The 26,461-nt window shown below is 33.2% G+C and overlaps 1 protein-coding gene across 4 annotated transcripts; it reads left to right on the forward strand.

The window, feature by feature from the left end:
• The first annotated feature begins 1,142 nt into the window (after window positions 1-1,142).
• On the forward strand, window positions 1,143-25,770 carry LOC134251491 (uncharacterized). 4 transcript variants are annotated; one of them, XM_062733908.1, is made up of 13 exons: window positions 1,143-1,239; window positions 4,370-4,786; window positions 5,081-5,214; window positions 8,480-8,705; window positions 9,409-9,825; window positions 10,125-10,258; window positions 12,455-12,680; window positions 15,583-15,993; window positions 16,633-16,766; window positions 17,552-17,607; window positions 18,386-18,611; window positions 23,865-23,900; window positions 24,069-24,160. In XM_062733908.1, coding segments are annotated over exons 1-11 (2,232 nt in total). In that variant the 5' UTR covers window positions 1,143-1,163; the 3' UTR covers window positions 18,387-18,611; window positions 23,865-23,900; window positions 24,069-24,160. The 4 variants fall into 4 exon arrangements, with proteins under 4 accessions (XP_062589892.1, XP_062589891.1, XP_062589893.1 ...); XM_062733907.1 differs by having other exon boundaries at window positions 23,856-23,900; window positions 24,069-24,157; XM_062733909.1 differs by lacking the exon at window positions 17,552-17,607 and having other exon boundaries at window positions 23,856-23,906; window positions 24,069-24,086.
• Window positions 25,771-26,461: the final 691 nt, after the last annotated feature.

The raw sequence follows: 26,461 nt of genomic DNA on the forward strand, positions 1-26,461 counted from the left end.
ACAAAAATAAGGTCTAGTTAAAATCGTTTTTTAATCTTACATAACAAATTTCTCTCCTTTTAGATTAAGAAGCATAATTCTGAAAAAATCAAGACTAGAAACCTTGTTTGAAAAGAAAAAAACCTGAATAAGCATTTGTTAAGTATTACATGTAAGCATAATATACAATTATTGCTGTTTTTTGAGGTCAGTACAATGATTTAGCCACCTGAGGAGTACAATATTCACTGATCTCGAAGGGCAAGGTGAATATTGTACTTCGAAGATGGCTAAATCATTGTATTGACAGAAAAAAAACAGCAGTAATTGTTTTATTATATGATTCACTGATAAAATAATACTGCTCATTACTTGTTTGCATTTAATTAAGTCCTAGCAAAATACAAGAGAGAAACAGAATTAAAATGTGAATAAACCTTACCAGTCGTATCAATTTGAAATGTTTTTTTTAACCAATTTAGTTGTTGCCATGAAAAAAATAATATGTCAGTCTTTTTATAGGATAGATTTTGAAAGGAAGGAGTATTATCAGGGAAAACTGACTGCCAAAAAGTAAAAAAAAACATGTTGTTCAGTAAATGTGTTGGAGGAGGGTCCCTGCATCCCCTCTTATCACCCTCACCCTAAAATATATATTCGCTTATGTTTTTTTCATATGAAAAAAAATCACAGTTGTTTCAATAGCTTTCCAAAACAATTTTTATCAATTTGGAATTTCCAAATCTATTTTTAGATCAATGTAGAGGAAAGAAATTCTTGTATTGACCTGGAACGTCACGTGCAGGTCAATACAAGGTAGTATTTTTCTAACATAGTTGGATCTCAGCCAATCAGAGAGATGGAAATTATTCAATCATATAATAAAAGGGATTATTTTTTATATATTGTTTTCATATATAGTTTATATTATTTAACTAGATTTTTGAGATTGATAACAATTTCTTATATTCACTATTCTTTTTTTAGCCTTCTTTAATATGATCAAAAGTGATATAATATTGAATTATATCAAGACAAGATGTATTCAGCTTAACTTCAACATTTAACCAAGCCACCTATACCTCCTATTACCTGATTTTTTTCTTTTTCTTTTCCTTATATTATTTCAACTTGTTATCCAATGCGCACCATACATATATAAACAAGGAAATAATAAAAGCAAAATGGAAAGGACAAGAAACATGCTTTTTATTTCCTGCAGTTTTTCATGTTTGCTGCAATTTTCTTTCTTGCGTTTTGGTACGTACAATTATAAAAGTTTATATTTTAGGATATAATAGTATAGTATAATATTTTAGCAAGTCAATCTTTCTTCAATTGCAATGAAGATACATCTTATGATATACCATTTCTGTCATATACACACTTGATAATATACTCGAATATTGAAATGCAAGTTGTTTTTTTTTTTTTTCAAATCTTTGCATTTTATAATTACTAGTAGTTATTTAAATTCATGTCAAGGAGTGCCGGAAACCAAAAGATGCTTTGGATTGTAAATTATTTCACCATTTAGATTAAACATAGGTGTTTTCTTGAAAATGGTAATACTATTTTTTTTTTCTTATAAACGCTTTTCTTCTGTTTAAGGTCACCTGAGTAACCCAGGACACCTATTGCTATCCGTTTTCGTCCGTCGTCGTGCGTCGTCCGTCGTGTGTTAAACATTTGAAAATTTTCAGCTTCTCTGAAACCACTGAACCAATTTCGACCAAATTTGATATACAGCATCTATTGGTAAAGGGGAAAAATTGTGAATTTAATGGTCCCCGCCCTCCTAGGGCCTGAGGGGTGGGGCAAAAACCACTAAAATTACTGCAATCTTTAAAAACCTTCTTCTTTACTCCTGGACATCAAGCAGGCAAACTGTTGGCATGAATGTAATGAGCATTGAGTCTTCTACTAAAATTATGAAATTCATGGCCCCAGGATCAGGGTTTTAGTGCTAGGGCGGGGCTAAATAAGTTATTTAGTGAAAATGCATTATTTCTTTGAAAATCTTCTTCTCTGCTCCTGGGTATTAAATCAACTATTTAAGTACATAGTTATGATGAGCAAGAGTCCCTCTTCTAAAATTGTGAATTTTATAGCCCCAGGGTCAGGGATTCTGGTGATAGGACGGGGCTCTATTGCTTATATAGTGAAAATGCATTATTTCTTTGAAAATCTTCTTCTCTGCTTCTGGGTATTAAAAAAACTAACTAAGCACATAGTTATGATAAGCAAGAGTGCCTCTTCCAAAAGTGTGAATTTTATGGCCCCAGGGTCAGGGGTTCTGGTGTTAGGGCAGGGCTCTGTTGATTATATAGTGAAAATGCATTAATTCTTTAAAAATCTTCTTCTCTGCTTCTGGGTATTAAATGAACTACCTAAGCACATCGTTATGATGAGCAAGAGTGCATCTTTTAAAATTGTGAATTTTATGGCCCCAGAGTCAGGGGTCTGGTGAAAGGGCGGGGCTCTATTGATTATATAGTGAAAATTCATTAATTCTTTGAAAATCTTCTTCTCTGCTTCTGCGTATTAAATGAACTAACTAAGCACAGCGTTATGATGAGCAAGAGTTCCTCTTTTAAAATTGTGAATTTGATGGCCCCAGGGTCAGGGTTTCTGGTATTAGGGCATGACTCTGTTGATTATATAGTAAAAATACATTAATTCTCTGAAAATATTTTCCTTTGCTTCTTGGTTTTATGCCAATGATCCAAGTATATATATTCATGATGAAGCATCTAGCAAAGTGGTTTTTATATGCCCCCTGGGTCAGAGTGGTGGGGGGGGGGGTGTTACATAGTCTGAAAATAAATTAATGCTCCAATCTGCTCTTTGGTATAAATGAACCATTTTATGATAAAATTTGAAAAATTTTGAAATATGTGGCCCCTGGGTTAGTGTTTTCTTTGGAGTGAGGTGCACAACTGGGTAAAAAGTGGAAGTGCATTTTCTCTTTGTTACTCTGATCTACCTCTTGGTATTAAGTAAACAGAGTAAACATGCTAAGTTTATAATTATGATTAGCAAGGGTGCCTCTTTCAAAATTGTGAATTGTGAATTTCATGGCCTCTGTTTTAAAACCACGAACCAAATTTAATTCTTTGAAAATTGTTACAGAATACTAAGGTGACCTATAAGGTCCGTGGGCCTCTTGTTTGCTAAATTTTGCCAACTTTTAGAATAAGGAATAGGATATACAAATCAAGCTACTTGTACATTGTTTGTTAATTCAAAAACAAATACGGTATAAAGGCCAAAACTAAAACAGTTAAGTGGGACTGTTTTAAAACGCTTCCTCTCACATAATTTTGTTTTATTGCATTGAGACGATGTTTATTAGTAGGCTTTTAACTGATGAAAGGGGTGTGCTCACTCGACCATGGTAACTAGTTCCTTTTTATGTTTTTGGATAACCGTGTTTTCTGTGCTACCAATTTGTATTGCTTTAATAGGCTTTTGAAATTGCAACTGTTCGCTGTTTCTACATTTCACGAATACAGAAAAAATCTGCTAGCTCATAACAACCGGAATGCAATGGGAATTCGATCTGGCAGATTATTGGAAGACCTGATCCACCAAACCAAATGGATATTGTCAATCTGAAAATCAAGCAACTTTTTAAAATATCTGTAGTGTTTCTGTATGTTCAAACCTATTTTTTTAACAAAATAACTTTCGTATAAAATACGAGTTCCCCTTTTATTGAAAAACAGCTGAATATGATTCAAAAAGCACGGAATTTAATTTGTCATAGGAAGGATTGTATCAACGAAAACTCGTATGTTTGTTGTTATTGAATGATTAAAAAATAATTTCAAGTTACGCAGAATTTTAAAGATCAGTAAATGAAATATATGTAGGTAACGAACAGTATTCTGGCTCAAAAATCCATTAAACAGTGCAGTATAGAAGAGGAGCAAACCCATAATACCAAAACATCAGTGATCAGGTGCCATGGAGTAGTAAGCATCCTGTGTCTGGTCACCACCGCCGTGAGACCGTTGTCATGATTGGTAAATAATGGAAAATCCGTCGAAAATCAGTTTGTTTATAATGACCTTACAAATATATGTTATTTATATAAACCATTTCTCAAATATATTATTATGCAGAGGAGCGAAGATAGGCGTGGTAAAACATTTACTTGAACCCCTGTAATTAATAATAATTTCTTTATTAAAGAGGTTAAACGGATTGTTTATGCTCTCTAGAGGGGATGAGTGAGTACCATCTTATGCCTTTTATTTAAGGACATGTAACAGGCAAATTGTTTCCATGGTTTTCAAGCTGATCCAGATGTTACAAAAGTTGTGCTTCCATGATTGAGTAAAACATGGGTACACGTTTCTCTTATGTAAAGGTTTTTTTCTTTTAGGATCATCACAGAACCTACAGATCCAAGCTATACCACAGACAGTAGATATGGGAGAAGATACACTGACTATTATATGCTCCTTAAACAATCCATCTCTGGTCAAGGCATTGTATCTTATGGTACTGCAGAGGAACTCTTCCAACTCTTTTGAAAACGTGGTTTCTATTATAATGAATGCAAATAATTATCAAGAAGAGATAAGGTATTACGACTCAACTTTGCAAGCCAGAACAATTGCAACAGGGTCTCTAGAACCACCTTCTACATCGGAACTTAGATTAACTTTTACAAAAGAAAACTTGAGATGTCCAGATGATTTCAAAGAATGCAGGTGTAAACTGAGTGGATTGGATAGTAATTCAAATATTATCTCTGAACAAGATGCTGAATCAGTTCCTGTACAGGTTTATTATAGAGGTTTGTAAATAGACAATTAAGCCACTTTATACCTAATCTGGTATTAAATGCATGTTAATAACACAAGAAGTGAAACTGCCATCAAACAAGAATTATAATTGCTGAATTTGCAACATTTTCAGTAATACTGCACTTGTGAATAATGACGATTTCGGAAATCTGTGACATTTACTTTGCTTTTTTTTCTACATCAAGACAAATTTTAAAAACATACAGAGATATGAATGTAGATAAAAAATTTGGGCTTTTGAATGACATCGATTGCAATAATTAGATGTTATTTCTGTGTTACAGTGCAGCCAATTGTAATTGAGATGCCCAGAGTGAGGATACTAGGAGAACAGTTTGACACAAATGAAAGACAGTTTGAAGTAGGAACAGCTTTACAGTTAACTTGTATAGGACAGATAGGCAGTGATCCTAGTGCTGTATGTGTTAAACATTTTAAAAGCTTAAATATTTTATATATAAATACATAATATGTAGAAAAAAATGTTTTCACACTATTTAGTTATTTTAGTTATGTCTGATAATAAAAATGAAACCCATTAACTCAAACTTCCAGCCGCATGCATGGAAATATATGAAATAAATCGAAATATATAAAATATCGTTTAATGAATTTTTCGAGTTACCTGAATGAATTTAGATCTAAAATAGAATATTCGAGATTAATTTGTTTTTTAGCTCACCTGAGCCGAAGGCTTTTCCCGGCGTCCGTTTATCTAGCTGTCTGCCTGTCTCTATGTCCGTCTTTCTGTAAACTTTTCACATTTTCCACTGCTTCTCAAAAACCACTGTGCCAATTTAAACCAAACTTGCCAAAAAGTATCCTATGGTAAAGGGGTTTCAACTTTGTAAAGATGAAATTCCACATCCTAATCCAAGGGGAGATTATTCAAAATTAGTGAAAAGTTAATGGCATCTTATAAAAACTTTTTCTCAAGACCTACTGGGCCAGGAAAGATGAAAACATCTTCGGGTAGTGGAGATTCACGTCTGTTCAAATCATGACCCCCAGTGGTAAGGTGACGCCACAATTGACGATCAAAGTTTTACATAGGAATATATTGGAAACATCTTTCAAAATCTTACTCTCAAGAACCAGTGGCCCAGGAAAAATAAAACTCATCAAGAAATATCCTCAGGTACACCGTACTGCAGATTCAATTTTGTTCAAATCATGACCCCCGTTGGAAGGGTGGGGCCACGACAGATGATCAAAGTTTTACAAAGGAATATAGAGGAAAAAATCTTTTAAAATCTTGTTCTCAAGAACCACTAGGCCGGGGAAGATGAAACTTATGCGAATACATCCCCAGGAAGTGTAAATTCAAGTTTGTTCAAATCATGACCACAGGGGAAGGGCGGGACCACAATTTACTATCAAAAATCTTAGAAAATCTTGTTTTCAAGAACCACTGGGCCAGGAAAGATGAAACTTATGTGACACAATCCTTTGCTAGTATAGATTCAAATATGTTCAAATCTTAACCCCTGGGGTTAGACGGGGCCACGATGGACGATTAAACTTTTCAATTTTTTTTTTAACTTTTCATTTGAAGAATCACAAGGCATTCATTCGTCGAATCTTTATGGAAGCATCCTCAGTTAGTATAGATTCAAGTTTGTTCAAGTCATGACTGCGGGAGTAGGAGGTTGGGTAAGGTAAGCCACATTAGGGGATCAAAGTTTTACCTAAAAATATCAAGGAAAATTGTTCCCTAAGAACAGAAAATCCATGTTTAATCATATTGATATGGAGGCATCCTCGGGTAGTACAAAGTCATACAGGGTCAAATGAGGCTCCCAGTTGTAGGAAATGAGGCTCCCAGTTGTAGGACAGGACCACAATGGGGGGGGGGGGCAAATGAATAAATAGGGAAAAATCATCTGCTCAAATTTGTTATATTAATATGTAAGCCCCGTCAGGTAATTTAAAATTCAAGTCCCCACCCAATGTAAAATTCTCAATGCTGAAGTTTTTTTTTTCTTTCCAAACCAATGTGCTCAGGTGAGGGATGTGGCTCATGGGTCTCTTGTTTGTCTTTTTGTAAATCCTAGGATATGTTTGGATATGTTAAGTGCTTCAGATAAGTAAATAATTTAAATATAAAGAAGATATGATTACTTATCACAACAACTTCTAAAAGGTGGAATCTCTGCAGTTGATTTTTAGATCTTGAAAATATTGCTGTAAAATATCAGGGTTGAACGTAGAAGAAAAACTTGTTTCATGCAGAATGTAATTTAAAATGTCCATTTAAACAGAATCAGAAGCAGTGAGAAGATCTGACAATCTAATGTTTGACAAAATTCTGTAACAATTCTCATTTGTAGTGTTCTATATACATATTATTGTTTAGTGTTTACAAGCGGAATATATTATCTTGCACTGATACATGGAATTTATATTTTAAACCTTGGTGGATTTTTCTTTTACGAACACTTATCTCCGCAAACAGATTTAGGGTAGGGATAAGAATAAATACACATTAAAGCTGAACACGACTCGTAAATAGGCATACCCCATTTTCGATAGCATTATCGACGATACATCAATACATAGGTATACTCGTCCCATTCGTTACACCTGACTGCTTTATTGTCACAGGTATTGGCGTGGAATGGCGACCCGTGTTAGTGCTGGTTATCTTGCATTACCTTTGTTTATATTTTATTGCAGTTACGTTTATCTGTGTTGTTTGTATAATGCACTGACTTATACAACTATAATTGTAAAGGATGACTGCACTTAACGCCGGTTTTTGGGTCTTTTTCAATCTCTGTTGTCACATTTATTTTTGATTTTATTTTTTGCCATAAGTCATTTGTTATAGAGTTTGGTTTATTTCCAAATGAAAGGCAATGTCAAAAAGCTTATAAACTGCGTTGCAATAAAATAATTTGTTGTTTTCTTACCCCACCTCTCTGCAAATATCGGGAAATTAGACTTATCTGCCCTTGATTGTAGATAAGATTTATAAATATGCACAAGAGGCGGAGCTAATATTGTGAAGAGTAGTCTATTAGAGTAGTTACTGTGTATTTATATTTGGTGCATCCCCCCTCTCTCTCTCTCTCGGCATATGTTTGTCACTATTATTTTTTAAGTTTTCAAATAAAGTATATAACTAATAACAAATAATATCGACCGGTAGAAGTGGGCGTAATTATTATCCTATGGAGATTCCAGAATATGCGATGACCCCTCCCAATAAAAACGACTTCGAACTTCGTTAAGACGAACTTTTAATTAACGTAAATACACAAAGTTGCAGTTTAGACATTGGCCATTTCTACTATTAAAAGAAATATGCCCATTTTTAAAATTAATTATGTCGCAATTTCTAAGTTTCCTTAAGTGCAGTCATCCTTTATTTCCTATCTTACTTTCCTGCATTTGACGAAGTATTACCGTTATTATTCTCGCTCCCAAGGCCTGAATAGCATAGGTCCGACTACACAGGTGTCGACTGATTACACTGAACAGTCTCTAATTCTTGCCCTATTTATAGGGGTCTGCAGGGTAGCGAGACTCGGGAACAAAAATGGCAGACACATTACTCTTACGAATCGTGTTCAGCTTTAAGAAGGGTAATGCATGGGTTAAACAAACTTTATTTTTCTCAGATCAAGTTTATGATACTTGTCTTATAGTTTTTTTTTCTTTTTTCTTTAATTGATTTGCAGATAATACGGTGGTGTGCTAAGACTGCTGGAGCACAGTCCTTCACAGGGTTACCAATGACACCAGTCCACTCCCAGGCCTCACCATCTGGCTGTCAGTACACTCGTTCTAGTTCTATCACCTACAACCTTACAAGCGTCGACACCTATAAACAGTTTCTGTGTGAGTCTGGATCCTCTGGTCTCTGTGGAACAGGAACAGCCATACAGTTTCTTAACATTACCCTGAGTTAGTAATATTTCTGTAATGGTTTACATATTTATATTTTTTAACAACTGCGTTTTCAAATTATCTTGTATTTTCAAATGTCAAATATATTTAAATATGAGAATAGATTTTTAGTTTAATTTGAGATTTTGCATCAGATAAAAATCGTACTTAGATGACCCTTAAAGGGGCATGGACACAGTTTCACCCCAAACTATTTTTAACTTATTTTTATAATTTTACAAATATTAAACTAAGGTCTTTCTAATGATCATTAAAAATTTAAACTTCGTTTGTCGAGATACACGACATATTTAGAGCTTCAAACCTTTGTACTTAAACAAGGGCCGTGTCATGTTTTTATTTACGTAGGTAAATATACTAATAAATGTCCGTTAAAAGAAGATAATTTCAATAAAGAAGTTTATTCTGAATACGGTTAGACAGTTTCTAGTGATTTGCTTAATTTCATGTTGTTTTAAATATAATATTTTCTATATGTAAACAAAAACAAGGCATGAGCCTTTTTTAAATTATGAAGAACTTTAAGTTATGTACCTTGTTTGGTAACCAACAAATGATGTTCAAATTTTGGCTGATTATTAGATGATGCCTTAGTTAGGAATTATAAACATAAAAATTTATTTTCAAAATTTAAGTTGAAACTGTGTCCATGTCCCATTTAAGGTCATTGTTCTATTGTGTAAATGCATATTTATTTAAGCATGGTCGCAGAACCTACAGATCCAAGCTATACCACAGACAGTTGATATGGGAGAGGATACAATGACTATTATCTGCTCCTTAAACAATCCATCTCAGGTCAAGGCATTGTATTTTATGGAACTGCAGAGGAACACATCCAACTCTTTTGAAAATGTGGTTTCTATTTTAATAAATATAGATAATTATCAAGAAGAGATAAGATATCGCGATTCAACTTTACAAGCCAGAACAACTGCAACAGGGTCTCTTGAACCACCTTCTACATCGGAACTTAGATTAACTTTTACAAAAGAAAACGTGAGATGTCCAGATGATTTCAAAGAATGCAGGTGTAAACTGAGTGGATTGGATAATAATTTAAATATGATCCCTGAACAAGATGCTGAATCAGTTCCTGTACAGGTTTATTATAGAGGTTTGTAAATAGACAATTAAGCCACTTTATACCTAATCTGGTATTAAATGGATGTTAATAACACAAGAAGTGAAACTGACTTCAAACAAGAATTATAATTGCTGAATCCGCAACATTTTCAGTAATACTGCACTTGTGAATAATGTCGATTTCGGAAATCTGTGACATTTACTTTACTATTTTTATTTTTCCTACATCAAGACAAATTCAAAAACATACAGGGATATGAATATAGCTAAAAAATATAGGCTTTTGAATGACATCAATTGCAATAATTCGATGTTATTTCTGTGTTACAGTTCAGCCAACTGTAATTGAGATGCCCAGAGTGAGGATACTGGGAGAACAGTTTGACACAAATGAAAGACAGTTTGATGTAGGAACAGCTTTACAGTTAACTTGCATAGGACAGATAGGCAGTGATCCTAGTGCGGTATGTGTTAAACATTTAAAGCTAACATATTATTAGTTTCCTTTGCACTTTGTCAACAAACTGTGATCAATCCCGTGTAAATTCAGTGATTTTTTTTTATCAGGACTACTCTTGACATCCATCCAGTACATATAAAAAGCAGAGCATGCAGTATTTAAACACTCTTAACATTGTACTTCAGATCTTTGAAAATTTAAAAATCATTTCAAATATTCATTTAATAAAGATTTCAATGAAATATAACAAAACTAGTCAGAATATTAATGAGTTTAAGTCCTAGCTGTAGTGTAGAAAACGCCCATTTTGTAGGTATAATTTGTTATAATAAATTTAACATCTCTGGCCTAATAAAATACAGTGGCTTGCGGTGTCCGTGCGGTGGAGAAATTAAAGGCTACTTTGTACTAAAGATTACATTATTTTCTCATACCTAAGTCGCTCTCTAATAGTTCTAGTAATGTACAGCTATACAGTCAGTGATGTTGATGACGTGTTATGATGGTGAAACTGATGTTCGCTGCTCATATATATATAATCTTCAGTCTGTAATTGTCATATGATCAAAACTAACCAATGAATCATTTTCCTTTCTGGAACACCTCAGAACTACTTTACATACATTTTGTGTAATACATGTACAAAGAAAATAATGTCGCTGAAAATGTTCTTTCTATACGAAGGTGGGAGCTATAAGTTCTATCTAATAAGATTAGTTCAACAAACAATCTGTAATAAAACGGACACACACAATCCACGGCATAGTTATACGGAACAATAAAGAGCACACATAAGTATTAGGCTACACATTCAAGTGCCAAAACATTTCCTCAAATAAAACATAATTAAATGACAAGACTGCAATAAAATAACATTTAAGTATCATTTATTAGCATTTAAGGACACCGAACGTGTTATTTTGATCTTATCATTGTAAAACAACAATGTTTATTTTCTTCGTAAGAAAGATGGCAGCTAAGCGCCCTATTACAATGCATGTGATAATGCGATAATGCTGGGAAAAGTAAGTAAATAACAGCCGTAATATGGTAGATAATTATGAAAAACTGACATATAACATCTTAGTATCACTGTCCCTTACTGTCTGTTCAACAATATCTCACTAGATCGTCTAGTAACACAAAAACATTTGTTTACATAACAATGTTGAAGTACAATGTGTATTGCATCAATAATTTATGTAAACGATAAGAAAATAAATTAACAGGAACAATAACAGTTTCCTAATAATTTACAACTGGATGATACTTTACATCACTAAAATATACTTCACAGGCCTGTGAGTATTATGCTATATTCTGAAGTCCACCCCCATACATATTATGTGGTGACTAATCACTATAATATAACAATAATACTAAGCTGAAATCCACCCTCATACATAACATAGTTAAGTACTAAGCCTGTAATATTACAATATTTTATATATAGGTACATAATATGAAGAAAAAATGTTTTCACACTATGTAGTCATTGTAGTTAGGTTTTATCATAAGAATGAAAACCACCAAGCTGCATGCATGGAAATACATGTATATGAAATAAGTTGCAATATATATAAAAAAAAAATATTGTTTAATGAAATTTTAACGTTTTCTGGATGAATTTAGATCTTAAATAGATTATTCAAGATTAATTTCCTTTTCTATCTATTGATAATCCAAAGATATGTTAAATACTTTAGATAAGTAAATAAATTAAATATTTAAAAAAACATATTAATCACAACAACTTCCAAAAGGTTGAATCTGCAGTTCATTATAATTATTAGGTCTTGAAAAAAATTGCTGAAAAATCTCAGGGTTGAACGTAGGAGAATGCAGAATGTAATTTAAAAAATCAATTTATAAAAAAAACATAAGCTCTCAGACGATTTAACAATCTAAGTTTTGACAAAATTTTGTAAATGTTTCATTTGGAGTATTTTATAGAATTTACTGTTAAGTGTTTACATACAGAATATATTATCTTGCACTGATACATGGAATTTATAGTAATAAAATTGGGGGAATTTTCTTTTACGAATACTTACCTCCGCAAACAGATTCATGGTAGAGATAAGAATTAATAAATATACTATTGTACGAACTGCATAGGTAAAACAAATAAAGTTTTTTTCTCCGATCAAGTTTATAATATAGGTGTAATGGTTTATTCTTTTCTTTGAATGACTTGCAGACGATTCGTTGGTGTGCTAAGACTGCTGGAGCACAGTCCTTCACAGGGTTACCACAGACACCAATCCACTCCCAGGCCTCAACATCAGGCTGTCAGTACACACGAACCAGTACTATCACCTACAACCTTACAAGCAGTGACACCTATACACAGTTTCTGTGTGAGTCTGGATCCTCTGGTCTCTGTGGAACAGGAACAGCCATACAGTATTTTAACATTACCCTGAGTAAGTTATATTTCTATAATGGGTTACATATTTATATTTTTTAACAACTGTTTTTCAAAATGTACATTTATATGATATGACGCCTTGTTTGATAGAGTATATATCTAATATGACTTAAAAGACTGGGCGTAGCTGCGATTAACGTCTAATTATTTGTTGTTTTTTTTTTAAATGTTTCTATATCTAGTGAAAGCTTCTTCGTAAATAATACTATTTTGTCTGTAGAAAAAGATGTTATAATCAAAATAATTAATTCTTAGAACAATAACCCTTTAAATGATTGTTGCCTTGATGAAGAGACGATAGGGCGATGCTTTTGACAAATGGTCTATGATTGATAATAATTTATATACAAAATCATGTAATTCTTAAAATGTATGGCAAAGTGGCATTTATCTTTCCAAAAAGAGACGCTATTACTGTTCATTATCCTGTTTCTGTTTCGAAACGAGAATTTGTAGCCACTTAGAAAATGATAAATATATAACGTGTTAAAACCTCAAAGAATTTTTCCTTTAATTACATAAAACAGGCATGAATTAACTCTCCAGATTAAGCAAAGGAAAGTGGAGATTAAAGCCATTTTAACCTAAAATGCTCAAAGTCAATTTCAACAAAATAAATCTGGGAGCAGAGCAAATACTCACCTTTAAAAACGTAAAATGGGATCAGATGCCATGGAGGGGTGTGATTCCCCTTTTTTCATTGCTTGTCTCGTTTGAGAAATTTTTCATACGAAGAGCGTGATCCCATCAACAAATAGTCTTAAACTTGAAATGTAGATACAGTTGTATTGGACTTTTGCGACGAGTGCTGACTTTACAATTAACGACTTACTTTTACACTGGGACAATATATGACAGCTCTTTTGCGATATAGATATTTAGCCTAACAGTTTATCAAACGATAAAAATAGGTATTTCAAAGAAAAATTACGTTGTCTAGGAAGGAGAACATAAACCATATACTTTATGTAATTAACCCCCTGCCTTCCAACTGACACAAACTCTTGCCAAGTATTTCTACCGGGGTGCTTTTTCTTCTTCCTTGTTTGATTTCTTCATATAAAATGAGATTGAATGAAAATACTATTCCTCACTATAATAAGAAATTCGAAGTTTTGTTATTCTACCTCCCATCATCTCTTGTGTTCATTTCATATCTGTATCTCATGTAAGCTAGACCTTTGACCAGTGGTACTGTTCTTACCTTTTATGATTTCGTACCTGCGTACATAACACATTTTTAAATATGTCAAAGTAAACTGACGGGTGTTAAAGTCAATGCTTCTTGCAAAAGTCCAATGATGGTTTATTGCTACATAAGTAAGGCAATTGGACAATTAAAAAAAGCTGTGATCATAATGTTTATCATAAAATAGCTGTTGTACATAAGCTTACGAATAACTTTGCTTTATCACTTTTATCATTAATATTTGTTGTTAGTTTACGTTATTCTGAAGAAAAAAATCAGTGTGATAATTTTAGTTTAAAAAGATTGTTTCAAAGACCTCAGCCCATATTCGATTATATTTGCAAACAAGATCACTGTACATTTGGAACATTACATGTATGTGCAGGTACGGGTAAAAGGAGAATATTACTATAAAATTAAGAAAAAATGATAATCTTAAAGTTGACATCATCTCGTTTATAATACAAATGAGTTGTTAGTTTGCATCTTTCGTTTTATGGCCATTTTTCAGTAAATCATTCCGAATTTGTATCATATATATTATTTTTATATTCATATGAAGCAGAGTTTATGCAAAATCTTATGCGTGAAAAAAAGAAAACACTTACTGTGGCCTTCAATTCGACATTAAGATTTACGACGACGTATTGTCATTTAATAATGGTAATTTCCATTCCTTCGTCGATACGATATATCCTGGTGAGCTTGAGATAAAAGATACCACAGAGTCAGACTTTTCTGCTTCATACATGGATATTTAACTTGAAAAAAACACAAATGGTAATCTAACAACCACGCTATATGATAAACGTGATGACTTTATCTTTTCTATCGTCAACTTCCCTTACTTATGCAGAAATATACCTTCATCACCTGCATACGGAGTATATATATATCTCAGTTGATTCGATAAGCAAGAGCATGCTCTACATATGAACAACTTCTTAAACAAAGTAAATTATTGACAATTAAGCAAGTTAATGAAACAAGAATATCAGCAGTCTCGTTTAAAGTCATCATTTCGTAAGTTCTATGGTCGATACAATGACCTTGTCAGCAAATACAATTTATCATTAAGTCAAATGTTGACTGACGTTTTTCATACCAATTGTTAGTCCATCATTTATACACTGAATTGACGACGGATTTTTTCCCGTTATTTCCTGATCATGACAACGAGCACACGGCGGTTGTGACCAGTCGGCAGGGGATGCTCACTCCTCCATGGCACCTGATCCCACCTCTGATGGTTCGGAGGGCCGTGTTTTTTCTGCTCTTATTTTGTATATTGTTTTATGAACTTTGAGATTGAATACTGTTCGTTATCTCCATATCCTTCATATAGAAGTGGGATCTATCGATTCCATGTATGAAGTTAAGTAACTATATGTTTTACAACCTCAGTGTAAAATACGAAATGATTTCGTAACCCTTGATAAAGTCGAAGGATACAATTTTAAAAAAATAAGCGTTAAATAAAAATATAAAGTGCTTAGATAGCGTTACCACGACAAAATTTCAACAGATTATGCATCTTTATTTTTAAGGTTTTTAAAATGATTTTTCTTTTTTATCATCTACATATTAATTAGTAATATATGCATCTATCTTTAAAATAATCCATTACTTTTAAAAAGACTTCAATGTCAGATGCAGGGATGGCTTAATGATATGTGAAAATTATTTGTATATTTATGGTTTCTTATAGCATTATCTCCGAATCTGCAGATCCAGGTTCAACCACAAGTCGTAGAGTTGGGAAAGGATGAATTGGTCATTGTTTGTTCCATACAAAGCGCATCACATGTCAGCGTGTTATATAATATACACCTGCAGAGAAACACTTCGAACGGTTTTGAGACAGTTGTAGCTCTTACCTTGAAAGATCAACGAGAAGTGATAACGTATGAAGATTTAACATTGAATAACTTGACAACAGCCACGGGCTCCCTAAATCTTGATTCAGAAGAGCAGCTAAGAGTTACCTTTCCAAAGTCCAATATCAGATGTCCAGATGATTTTAAAGAGTACAGATGTAAAATGAGTGGGCTAGACAGTAATTCAAATATGATTTCTGAGAAAATTACCGAAACAAATCCATTGCAAGTTTCTTATAAAGGTAAGTGCATGCAGAGATGGAGGAACCATTGTATGCTTGTTTGTATCATGAGCTGTAAAGGAAGATGATTATCCTATTTTCTTTTCTTCTTTTTTTTTTTTTTTTTTTTTTTTGATTTTACTATTCACACTTATGAAGAGATGTTTTGTGTTGGTTTATACATCGTGGAAAATAAGATATGAATAAAACGACAATTTTTGTCAACATTGCCATGTCAAAAATTAGTTTTCCTCTTTCCACATATGATATACTGTATAGAGGGTTATTTTCGCCCCGTCTTATTTTCGCCCTTTCACACTTACAAACAATTATGCCTTGTTTTGAATTCGCTTGGTCATAGTTTTGTTTAAGAAATTATACTGTATTCTGTTAATTCGCTCCCTTTTAATTTCGCCCAAATGAGGCTAGGGCGGAAGGGGAGAAAAAAACAGGGGCAAACATTTCCCTGTATGCAGTATTGCATTAATGAACGTATATCGGTGCAGAATTCCTTATTATTCTCTTCAGTTTTTTTTTATTATGATCATAGCAAACCCATTAAATAGCATGAAAAATATTACATGTCACACTGTTAAAGAATAAAAAAAAACACCTACAATTCACGGGACTTGCAATGTAAGATTTATTTATTTGTTACAGTTAGGCCAGTGTTTATTGAAACACCAAAAGTGAGGATACTAAGAGAACAGTTTGACACAAATGAAAGACAGTTTGAAGTAGGAACAAATTTGCAGTTAACTTGTACAGGACAGATAGTCAGTGATTCTAGTGCGGTATGTATTTTAATACAGATGGTTTGAAGTTGAAAAGGAAATACGATTATCATGATTTTCGTTTAGAAGACAGAAAGGTTGTAATTTTTCTGCTGTGTATATAAAATTGTTTTTAAATAATGTGCTCTTAAAATGTCCACACGCTGTATTCAAATGTTTTCAAGTTTGCAGGTGTGTTAAAAGATTGCTTTATCTGCAATTGCACATTTTTTCCTTCATTTAATTGTACAAACATACAGGGGTTTATAGGTCAAGACGATTTACTCGGCACAATAGTTTTCTGTCTTTGTGGAACTCATTGTTATATTGTTACTTTTTGAAAAATATCAATTCGGAATAATTTCTTACCAACATAATTCTACCTTTTATTGTGTCCTGGACTGCAATGCACGCTTTTTATTCAAAAATGAAAAAAAAAAAAGTTGCTGGTCCTTCTTTCTGTTCGAAAATCTTAAGCGAAGCTTCAATAATGTGGTAAAATGTATGGGAACGTATCTGTCAAGTAAGTTTAGAAATATAAGCTATTTTCGGACAGAATTCTTTCTTCAATGACGTGAAGGCGTGAAAGTTGTAATTTTAGTTTCCGAAAAAAATGTTTGTCTTTGAAAATATTATATTCGATTTTTGATATAACACGATTAAATCAGGAGTTTCTAGCTTGAAATTAGAATTGCTATTAAAGAAATACATAATATTGTGTTGCTAGTCTTTGGCTCTTCTTCCGATTTGTTTCTGGATTTTTATTATTTATTTTAAGATATTGAATGATTTTTTTTATGTGCTAGCAACCTTCTCTCAGTCAGGATGTTTACAGAGATCACCAATATAGCAGGAGACATTGGTAACTTTTACCATTGAGATATCCTTTAGCATGGCCGCTTTGTGGATGTTGATCTTTCTCTCCTACAGACGCAATGATCTTTTGCTTTCATGAATGGCTATGTCTAACAAAGATCATTTTCTTGACTATCCTTAGCTCAAAGTCCAACATTTATTGGAGATTGACTTTAGTGTAATTACTAGATTGTTCATCATATCTGAAATTCAGTTGTGTCAAAATACTTTTTCTCCCTCGGGAAAATGAAAAAGAGATTCTTTCATCATTCACAATCACAAGAAATAAATGTTAAAATTTCACACCTCGAAGTTATCTATTTTTCTATTCATTTATTTAAAAAAAATAAGTTTTTAAGTTTAAAATTAGATGACTGTAACATTAATTTGATTGACAAAATACCTAGACCTGAGACTGACTAAGTAGTAGCCAAATCTTACTTGATACAATGAAAGGGAAACAGTTATAAAAGAAAGTACATTACAAACACAATAGCGTAAATGTTTATGTGCACGGGAAAAAGCCAAAAAATATAAATTTTTTGAGAAGAAAAACTATTCTCGGATTTAATTGCCATTCAATTCATATTGATAAAACTTTGTTTTCATATCGTGCAATTTGAATCGTTTGCATTGCTTTCTTTCACATTTAAAATAACAATAACGGTATTCTAATTTGTGTTCGAAAATCTAAAAAAATTACATGCATGCGAAGTTCCAACAATATATACTTCATGACTAAAACATGTTTTAGTTCATAAAAATGTTATTTGGGTCAATTCCAGACAATACGGTGGTGTGCTAAGACTGCTGGAGCACAGTCCTTCACAGGGTAACCAATGACACCAGTCCACTCCCAGCCCTCACCATCTGGCTGTCAGTACATTCGTTCTAGTACTATCACCTACAACCTCACAAGCAGTGACACCTATACACAGTTTCTGTGTGAGTCTGGATACTTTGGTCTCTGTGGAACAGGAACAGCCATACAGTATCTTAACATTACCCTGAGTGAGTAAACAAACTTTTCTCTCCCTTTTTAGCTCACCTGAGCTGAAAGCTCAAGTGAGCTTTTCTGATCACATTTTGTCCGGCGTCCGTCTTTCTGTCCGTCTGTCTGTCTGTAAACTTTTCACATTTTCGACTTCTTCTCAAGAACCGCTGGGCCAATTTCAACCAAACTTGCCACAAAGTATCCTTGGGTGAAGGGAATTCAAGTTTGTTCAAATGAAGGGCCACGCCCTCAACCATGGGGAGATAATTGGGAATTAATGAAAATTTGGTGGCATATTTTAAAAATCTTCTTCTCAAGAACCACTGTGCCAGAAAAGATGAAACTTATGGGGAAACATCCTCAGGTAGTGTAAATTCAAGTTTGTTCAATTCATGACCCCCGGGGGTAGGGCGGGGCCAAAATGGCCGACCAAAGTTTTACAAAGAAATATATAGGAAAATTCTTTAAAAATCTTCTTCTCAAGAATGACAAAGCCATAATTCATCATATTTATATGGAAGCATGCTCAGGTAGTGTAGATTCAAGTTTGTTCAAATCATGACCCCCGGGGGTAGGGCGGGGCCAAAATGGCCGACCAAAGTTTTACATAGAAATATATAGGAAATTCTTTAAAAATCTTCTTTTCAAGAATGACAAAGCCATAATTCATCATATTTATATGGAAGCATGCTCAAGTAGTGTAGATTCAAATTTGTTGAATTCATGACCCCCGGGGGAAGGGCGGGGCCAAAATCGCCGACCAAAGTTTTACATAGAAATATATAGGAAAATTCTTTAAACATCTTCTTCTCAAGAATGACAAAGCCATAATTCATCATATTTATATGGAAGCATGCTCAGGTAGTGTAGATTCAAGTTTGTTCAAATCATGACCCCCGGGGGAAGGGCGGGGCCAAAATGGCCGACCAAAATTTTACATAGAAATATATAGGAAAATTCTTTAAAAATCTTCTTCTCAAGAATGCCCAAGCCATAATTCATCATATTTATATGGAAGCATGCTCAGGTAGTGTAGATTCAAATTTCTTCAAATCATGACCCCTGGGGGAAGGGCGGGGCCAAAATGGCCGACCAAAGTTTTACATAGAAATATATAGGAAAATTCTTTAAAAATCTTCTTTTCAAGAATGACAAAGCCATAATTCATCATATTTATATGGAAGCATGCTCAGGTAGTGTAGATTCAAGTTTGTTCAAATCATGACCCCCGGGGGAAGGGCGGGGCCAAAATGGCCGACCAAAGTTTTACATAGAAATATATAGGAAAATTCTTTAAAAATCTTCTTCTCAAGAATGACCAAGCAATGATTCATCATATTTATATGGAAGCATGCTCAAGTAGTGTAGATTCAAATTTGTTCAAATCATGACCCCCGGGGGAAGGGCGGGGCCAAAATGGCCGACCAAAGTTTTACATAGAAATATATAGGAAAATTCTTTAAAAATCTTCTTTTCAAGAATGACAAAGCCATAATTCATCATATTTATATGGAAGCATGCTCAGGTAGTGTAGATTCAAGTTTGTTCAAATCAAGACCCCCGGGGGAAGGGCGGGGCCAAAATGGCCGACCAAAGTTTTACATAGAAATATATAGGAAAATTCTTTAAAAATCTTCTTCTCAAGAATGACAAAGCCATAATTCATCATATTTATATGGAAGCATGCTCAAGTAGTGTAAATTTAAATTTGTTCAAATCATTACCCCCGGGGGAAGTGCGGGGCCAAAATGGCCGACCAAAGTTTTATATAAAAATATATATGAAAATTCTTTAAAAATCTTCTTCTGAAGAATGAAAAAGCCGTAATTCATCATATTTATTTGGAAGTATGCTAAGGTAGTGTAGTTTCAAGTTTGTTCAAATCATGACCCCCGGGGGTAGCTCGGGGCCAAAATGGCCGACTAAAGTTTTACATAGAAATATATAGGAAAATTCTTTAAATATCTTCTTCTCAAGAATGACAAAGCCATAATTCATCATATTTATATGGAAGCATGCTTAAGTAGTGTAGATTCAAATTTTTTCAAATCATGACCCCCAGGGGTAGGGCTTGGTCAAAATGGCCGACTAAAGTTTTTAAAGATTATATAGGAAAATTCTTTAAAAATTATTTTCTAACAAATAGCAAATCCATGATTGGTCATGGAACTACTTTTGGATTTAAACTTCACAATAAAAAGCCATTTTCTACTTTTTCCTACCCTTAGTGCTCAGGTGAGCGATGTGGCCCATGGGCTTCTTGTTTTAATATAAGCAGTGATTAATCATCTTTCATTTCAAAAATTTCCCTAAAGGTTATTTAGATTGCATTAAAGTATAATATGATTCTAATTAAAACAAGAGGCCCGTGGGCCACAGCGCTCACCTGAGCACATCAGCTAGGAAAAAACACATATCAGATCAGAACTGAAAGTTAATTTAAGTTGGGGGGGGGGCTTGAATTTAAACCCCCAAGGGTATCATAATTTGAACGAAGTAGAATCTACATTACCTGAGGATGATTCCATACAAATATTACTAATCCTGGCTTTAAAGTACTTGAAAAGAAGATTTAAAAATGTTTTCCTATATATTTCTATGTAAAACTTTGGTCGGCCATTTTGGCCACACCCTTACCCCGGGGTCATGACTTGAACAAACTTGAATCTACACTACCTGAGGATAATTTCACATGAGTTTCATCTTTCCTGTTTCAATGGTTCTTGAGAAGAAGATTTTTAAAGATTTTTCCTATATATTCCTATGTAAAACTTTGATCGGCCATTTTGGCCCCGCCCTACCCCCGGGGGTCATGACTTGAACAAACTTGAATCTACACTACCTGAGGATGATTCCACATGAGTTTCATCTTTCCTGGCCCAGTGGTTCTTGAGAAGAAGATTTTTGAAGATTTTTCCTATATATTTCTATGTAAAACTTTGATCGGCCATTTTGGCCCCGCCCTACCCCCGGGGGTCATGACTTGAACAAACTTGAATCTACTCTACCTGAGGATGATTTCACATGAGTTTCATTTTTCCTGTTTCAATGGTTCTTGAGAAGAAGATTTTTAAAGATTTTTCCTATATATTCCTATGTAAAACTTTGATCGGCCATTTTGGCCCCGCCCTACCCCCGGGGGTCATGACTTGAACAAACTTGAATCTACACTACCTGAGGATGATTCCACATGAGTTTCATCTTTCCTGGCCCAGTGGTTCTTGAGAAGAAGATTTTTGAAGATTTTTCCTATATATTCCTATGTAAAACTTTGATCGGCCATTTTGGCCCTGCCCTACCCCCGGGGGTCATGACTTGAACAAAATGGAATCTACACTACCTGAGGATGATTCCACATGAGTTTCATCTTTCCTGGCCCAGTGGTTCTTGAGGAGAGGACTTTTTAAAAATGCCAATAATTTTTCTCTAAATCATGATTATCTCCCCTTGGAAAAGGGCATGGCCCTTCCTTTGAACAAACTTGAATCCCCTTTACCCAAGGATACTTTGTGCCAAGTTTGGTTGAAATTGGCTTAGTGGTTCTTGAGAAGAAGATGAAAATGTGAAAAGTTTACGACAACGACAACAGACGACGGATAAATTTTGATCAGAAAAGCTCACTTGAGCCTTTGGCTCAGGTGAGCTAAAAAGGTTTGCAATCACTACTCTCGATATATTTTCCCCATATTCATATATAATTTTAGGAATATATATATAAATAAGCTTTTTTAGGAATATATATATAAATAATTCTTTTAAGCTTCTGAAGATAGAATGAAAGGCCTAAAGCTTTACTGAAGTTTTCCGTGTTTTCTTTTTTATTTTAAGTATAATTAAAAATAAGCATATAGTCGCTACACTAATTCACTTTTACATGTAGTATTCGGAACCTTAAGTCATTTGTAAGAAGTTAACATATTTTAAAGATTTTTATTATTTGATTTGATTTAAATGTGACATCCATCAAAATTCTTCATTTAGAAAAAAAAAACAAAGAGAGATAATTCTAAAATTTTGATAAACCTTGTGTTTCTCACAATAGACAAAAATCAACAGAAAACAAAAAGCAATTTACATAAATCTCCCCCCCCCTTAAATTGAAATACAGTGTAAATGATAAATTGAAAAATAGAAGAATACTAATAGAAGGTGGGCATACAATAACGAACGTAATTATTATTTAAATATCAAAAACATATATTATTTGACGTCTTTCTCGTAAAGCATATGGAGATAACAAATGGTATTCTAAATCAAAAGTCCATAAAACAATTCAAAACAGGAGCAGAGCAAACACGGACCTCCGAACCATCAGAGGTGGGATCAGGTGCCTTAAAGGAGTTAACATCTCCTGCCGATCGGTCACATCGCTTTGTGCTCCTTGTAATGACCAGGAAATAACAAGAAAATACGTCGTCAATTCAGTGTATAAATAATGGACTAACAATTAGTATGAAAAACGTCAGTCAGCATTTGACTCAATGATAAATTGTATTTGCTGACAAGGTCATTGTATCGACCAAAGTACTTACGAAATGATGACTTTAAACGAGACTGCTGATAGTCTTGTTTCATCAACTTGTTTGTCAATAATTTACATCGTTTAAGAAATTGTTCATATGTAGAGCATGCTCTTGTGTAACGAATTAACTGAGATATATAAACTCCGTCTGCAGGTGACAAGTTATATTACTGCATAAGTAAGGGAAGTTGACTATAGAAAAGTTAAAGTCATTTTGTTCATCATAGAGATATAAGATTGGTTGTTAGATTAGCATTAATGTATTTTTCAAGTAAAATATCCAAGTATAAAACAGGTGTGTCAGACTCAGTGGTATTTTTTATCTCAAGCTCCCCGGGATATATCGTATCGATATAGGAATATAGAAATTACCATTGTTAATTAACAGTACCTCGTTGATATATCTAAATGTTGAGTTAAAGGCCAAGCAAGTATTTTCTTCTTTTCACGCTGAAGATTTTGCACAAAATCTGCTTCATATGAATACAAAAATAGGTCGTCCAAATTTTCTGGGAATTACTTTTAAATTATTAAAGTTATCACATGAATAATGTGAAATTCATTCCTGACACTTAAAGATGGTGTTGACTGCAAGGCTTCCACTAGCAAAACTCCTCACAATTGCATAAAATAAATGCAAAATAATGAAAAATAGAATAAAGAAAATTAATAAGAGTGGATTTAATTTTTTCTCCGAAAATTGCAATATTTTAATCCTCTTTTGTTTAATATTTTACAGAGAGCTCAGAGTCACAAAAGGGTGCATCCAGGGCATGTTCAACAGGTACATGTATTTATTTATATCTATAAATGGAATGCTAAAGGTGTCATTCATTTCAAAGTTTATAAAATCGTTACATGTGATAAAAAGAATCCACGTGAAAATAAAAATACATATCAAAATAATAATGAAGTGTATTGATATTAAATTTTTAATTTATTCTCGTACCAGGCTATATCTTCTCAGTGTTATTTGTTACCTGTTCCGGACTGGTAATGTTTCTCAAGTTCAGGAATTAGATCGGAGTCAATTTGATTAAAAAGGTATGAAATATGCTTATTCCAGAAACCCATATACCAGGGGTAATATTCACTCATAATTCGTTTTAAAATGTATTCATTGCCATAATTATATATCTTTAATTTAGATAATTGCTGATATCGAGACTCTACCAAAGAGCATAGTATTCATAAACAATGTTTATTCAAATTTCAGCATTTTAAAAGATATCAGCACCACATATTTTGTAATTTTTAATGGACTAATGGACTGAAAATTATTTTACGCAGAATACAATACAGATTGATGATAATAAACAATTATTCAGTCATTTAAGATTGGATTTTTTGAAAAGTGACGACTTTAGTTTACTTGAGTCAAATATATATATAAGATTATGTTCTTCGTAGCTTTTATTTGGAGTTTATTTGGATACGTCAAATTATTTATGTTATGTAGATGTCGACTGGAAAACCACAAAAAAGAAGGAAATTACTTCTATCCCTTTGCATTTGTAAATTTAAAATAAAATCTGTTTCTTATGAAACAAAACTAACTTTTAATTAATAACAGGCACTTTTTGTACATATAGGAATTCCAAAAACATTATAAGGAAACTTATCAAATCATTGACAAGAATCACTAATGACATACATGTATTTCATTCACATCTAAATCAAGCATAAGTTACAACCGTATACATGTATACAAAAAGGCCGATAAAGCTGATCCTAGAAAATGTATATCAATATCTATTTTAAGAACTTAATCAAAAATAATTAAAAGTACTTATCTACTGCTTGAAATTACCCGAGTCTTATTTTTAATAAGCTAACAATCCTTGTTTTCAGGAATTATGTTCCGTTTGTAAAGGCTGTCAACATTAATTATTAAACTTAGTGATAGATTGATGCATAAGATGGGCCAGAAAATCTCATCGGCATATCGGTTCTTATTTTTCGTAAGACATTTGATTAAGTAGGCAATATTTGATCATGAGAAATCAAGATACTATTACATTGATTAGCTTACAATTAAACCTTCCTGTCCCAAAGTATATGGAAGTATATGGAAGTATGCATCTAAACATGATCAAGGTTTTTTTTTTACAGATGAAATCAAAATATTTGGGAAGGATTAAATAAAAGGATTGCAAAGAGGCCGTACTAAAGAATGGGAAAATTCTGTAAATATTGTGGACAACCCAGAAACACAAACTAAGGAAAAATATTTTGTAAATACATGGATATTATTAGAAGGTGTCATAATATTTAAAACGAAAAAATAATGTTCAATATTAAAAACGGAAAATGAAACTGTATAAAAGGTATTCAAATGTCTATTTGACTCTATAAGACAAAGAACTATACACCCGGCATGCACTGCACATGTAGCCCTTATATCTTGGTATAATGCATAAACATAATACAATACTAAAACATGTAAGCTGTTTCCAGACAACAATATACTGGGCTGTTATTGTCAGCTCCACATTTCTTAAACACCATTGATATGTATTTAGTGCCATGGAAAACGAGTCACATTAATCTTTTTTCTTGAATGCTCTTTGCTTTGTTGAATTCTCTGCATGCTTATTCATTTTATGATTGAGAGTTAAAAGTTAAACTAATAAGTTTTTTTCTCAACATTGTACAGTGCACGCAGGTAGGTTAAGGTTACAATCATATATTCTACTTGCCTATATGATATGACGTCATAATAAGCTATATGACGTGAGATTTAGAGATAACAATTTCTTAAAATCTATATCTAAGATTGATTTGAAATCGTAAAAATGAACCCAAAATATGCATAGGAATAATATCAATGGAATTTTGTCATTCCTGGGCCTCTGTAGTTATCACAGGGGTTACATACCAAACCCTGACGTCATAACTGTTGATCATGCAGTAGCAGAGTGAAAGTGAAAAGTAACGAGAATTGATGTAAACAAACACAAGAAATCGGAGTTTAAAAGCATTTAGAATGAATATCATGTGTGATTCTTGTGGGAATAACGCGTATGAATAAGGTATGGTAATATTATTCTGCAATTTCTTCGTAAAATTAAAGCAGGGAGGGTGTTTACTTGCCGATCAGCCTTTTCTCTGTCGTTCGTAACAAAAAAGATGCAAAAGTTCAATACTACGCCGCATACCTTGAAACTTTTTTTTTGTTTCTCTCTTAAGTTCTTATTCTTTTGTTTTTGGAAAGTGCTGCTAGAATCGTATGGTTTACGGGAATTGATGCATTTTTTTTCGATATTATGAACAAAATGTAAAGGTTTCGTCCGGAATTGTTGAACAATTATTTCTATAAAAGGACAGTAGGATTCTAACAGCACT

This window comes from Saccostrea cucullata, unplaced genomic scaffold (assembly GCF_032062105.1).
Source record: "Saccostrea cucullata isolate Sc308-1 unplaced genomic scaffold, CSIRO_AGI_Scuc_v1 ctg6479, whole genome shotgun sequence".
NCBI classification, from domain to species: domain Eukaryota; kingdom Metazoa; phylum Mollusca; class Bivalvia; order Ostreida; family Ostreidae; genus Saccostrea; species Saccostrea cuccullata.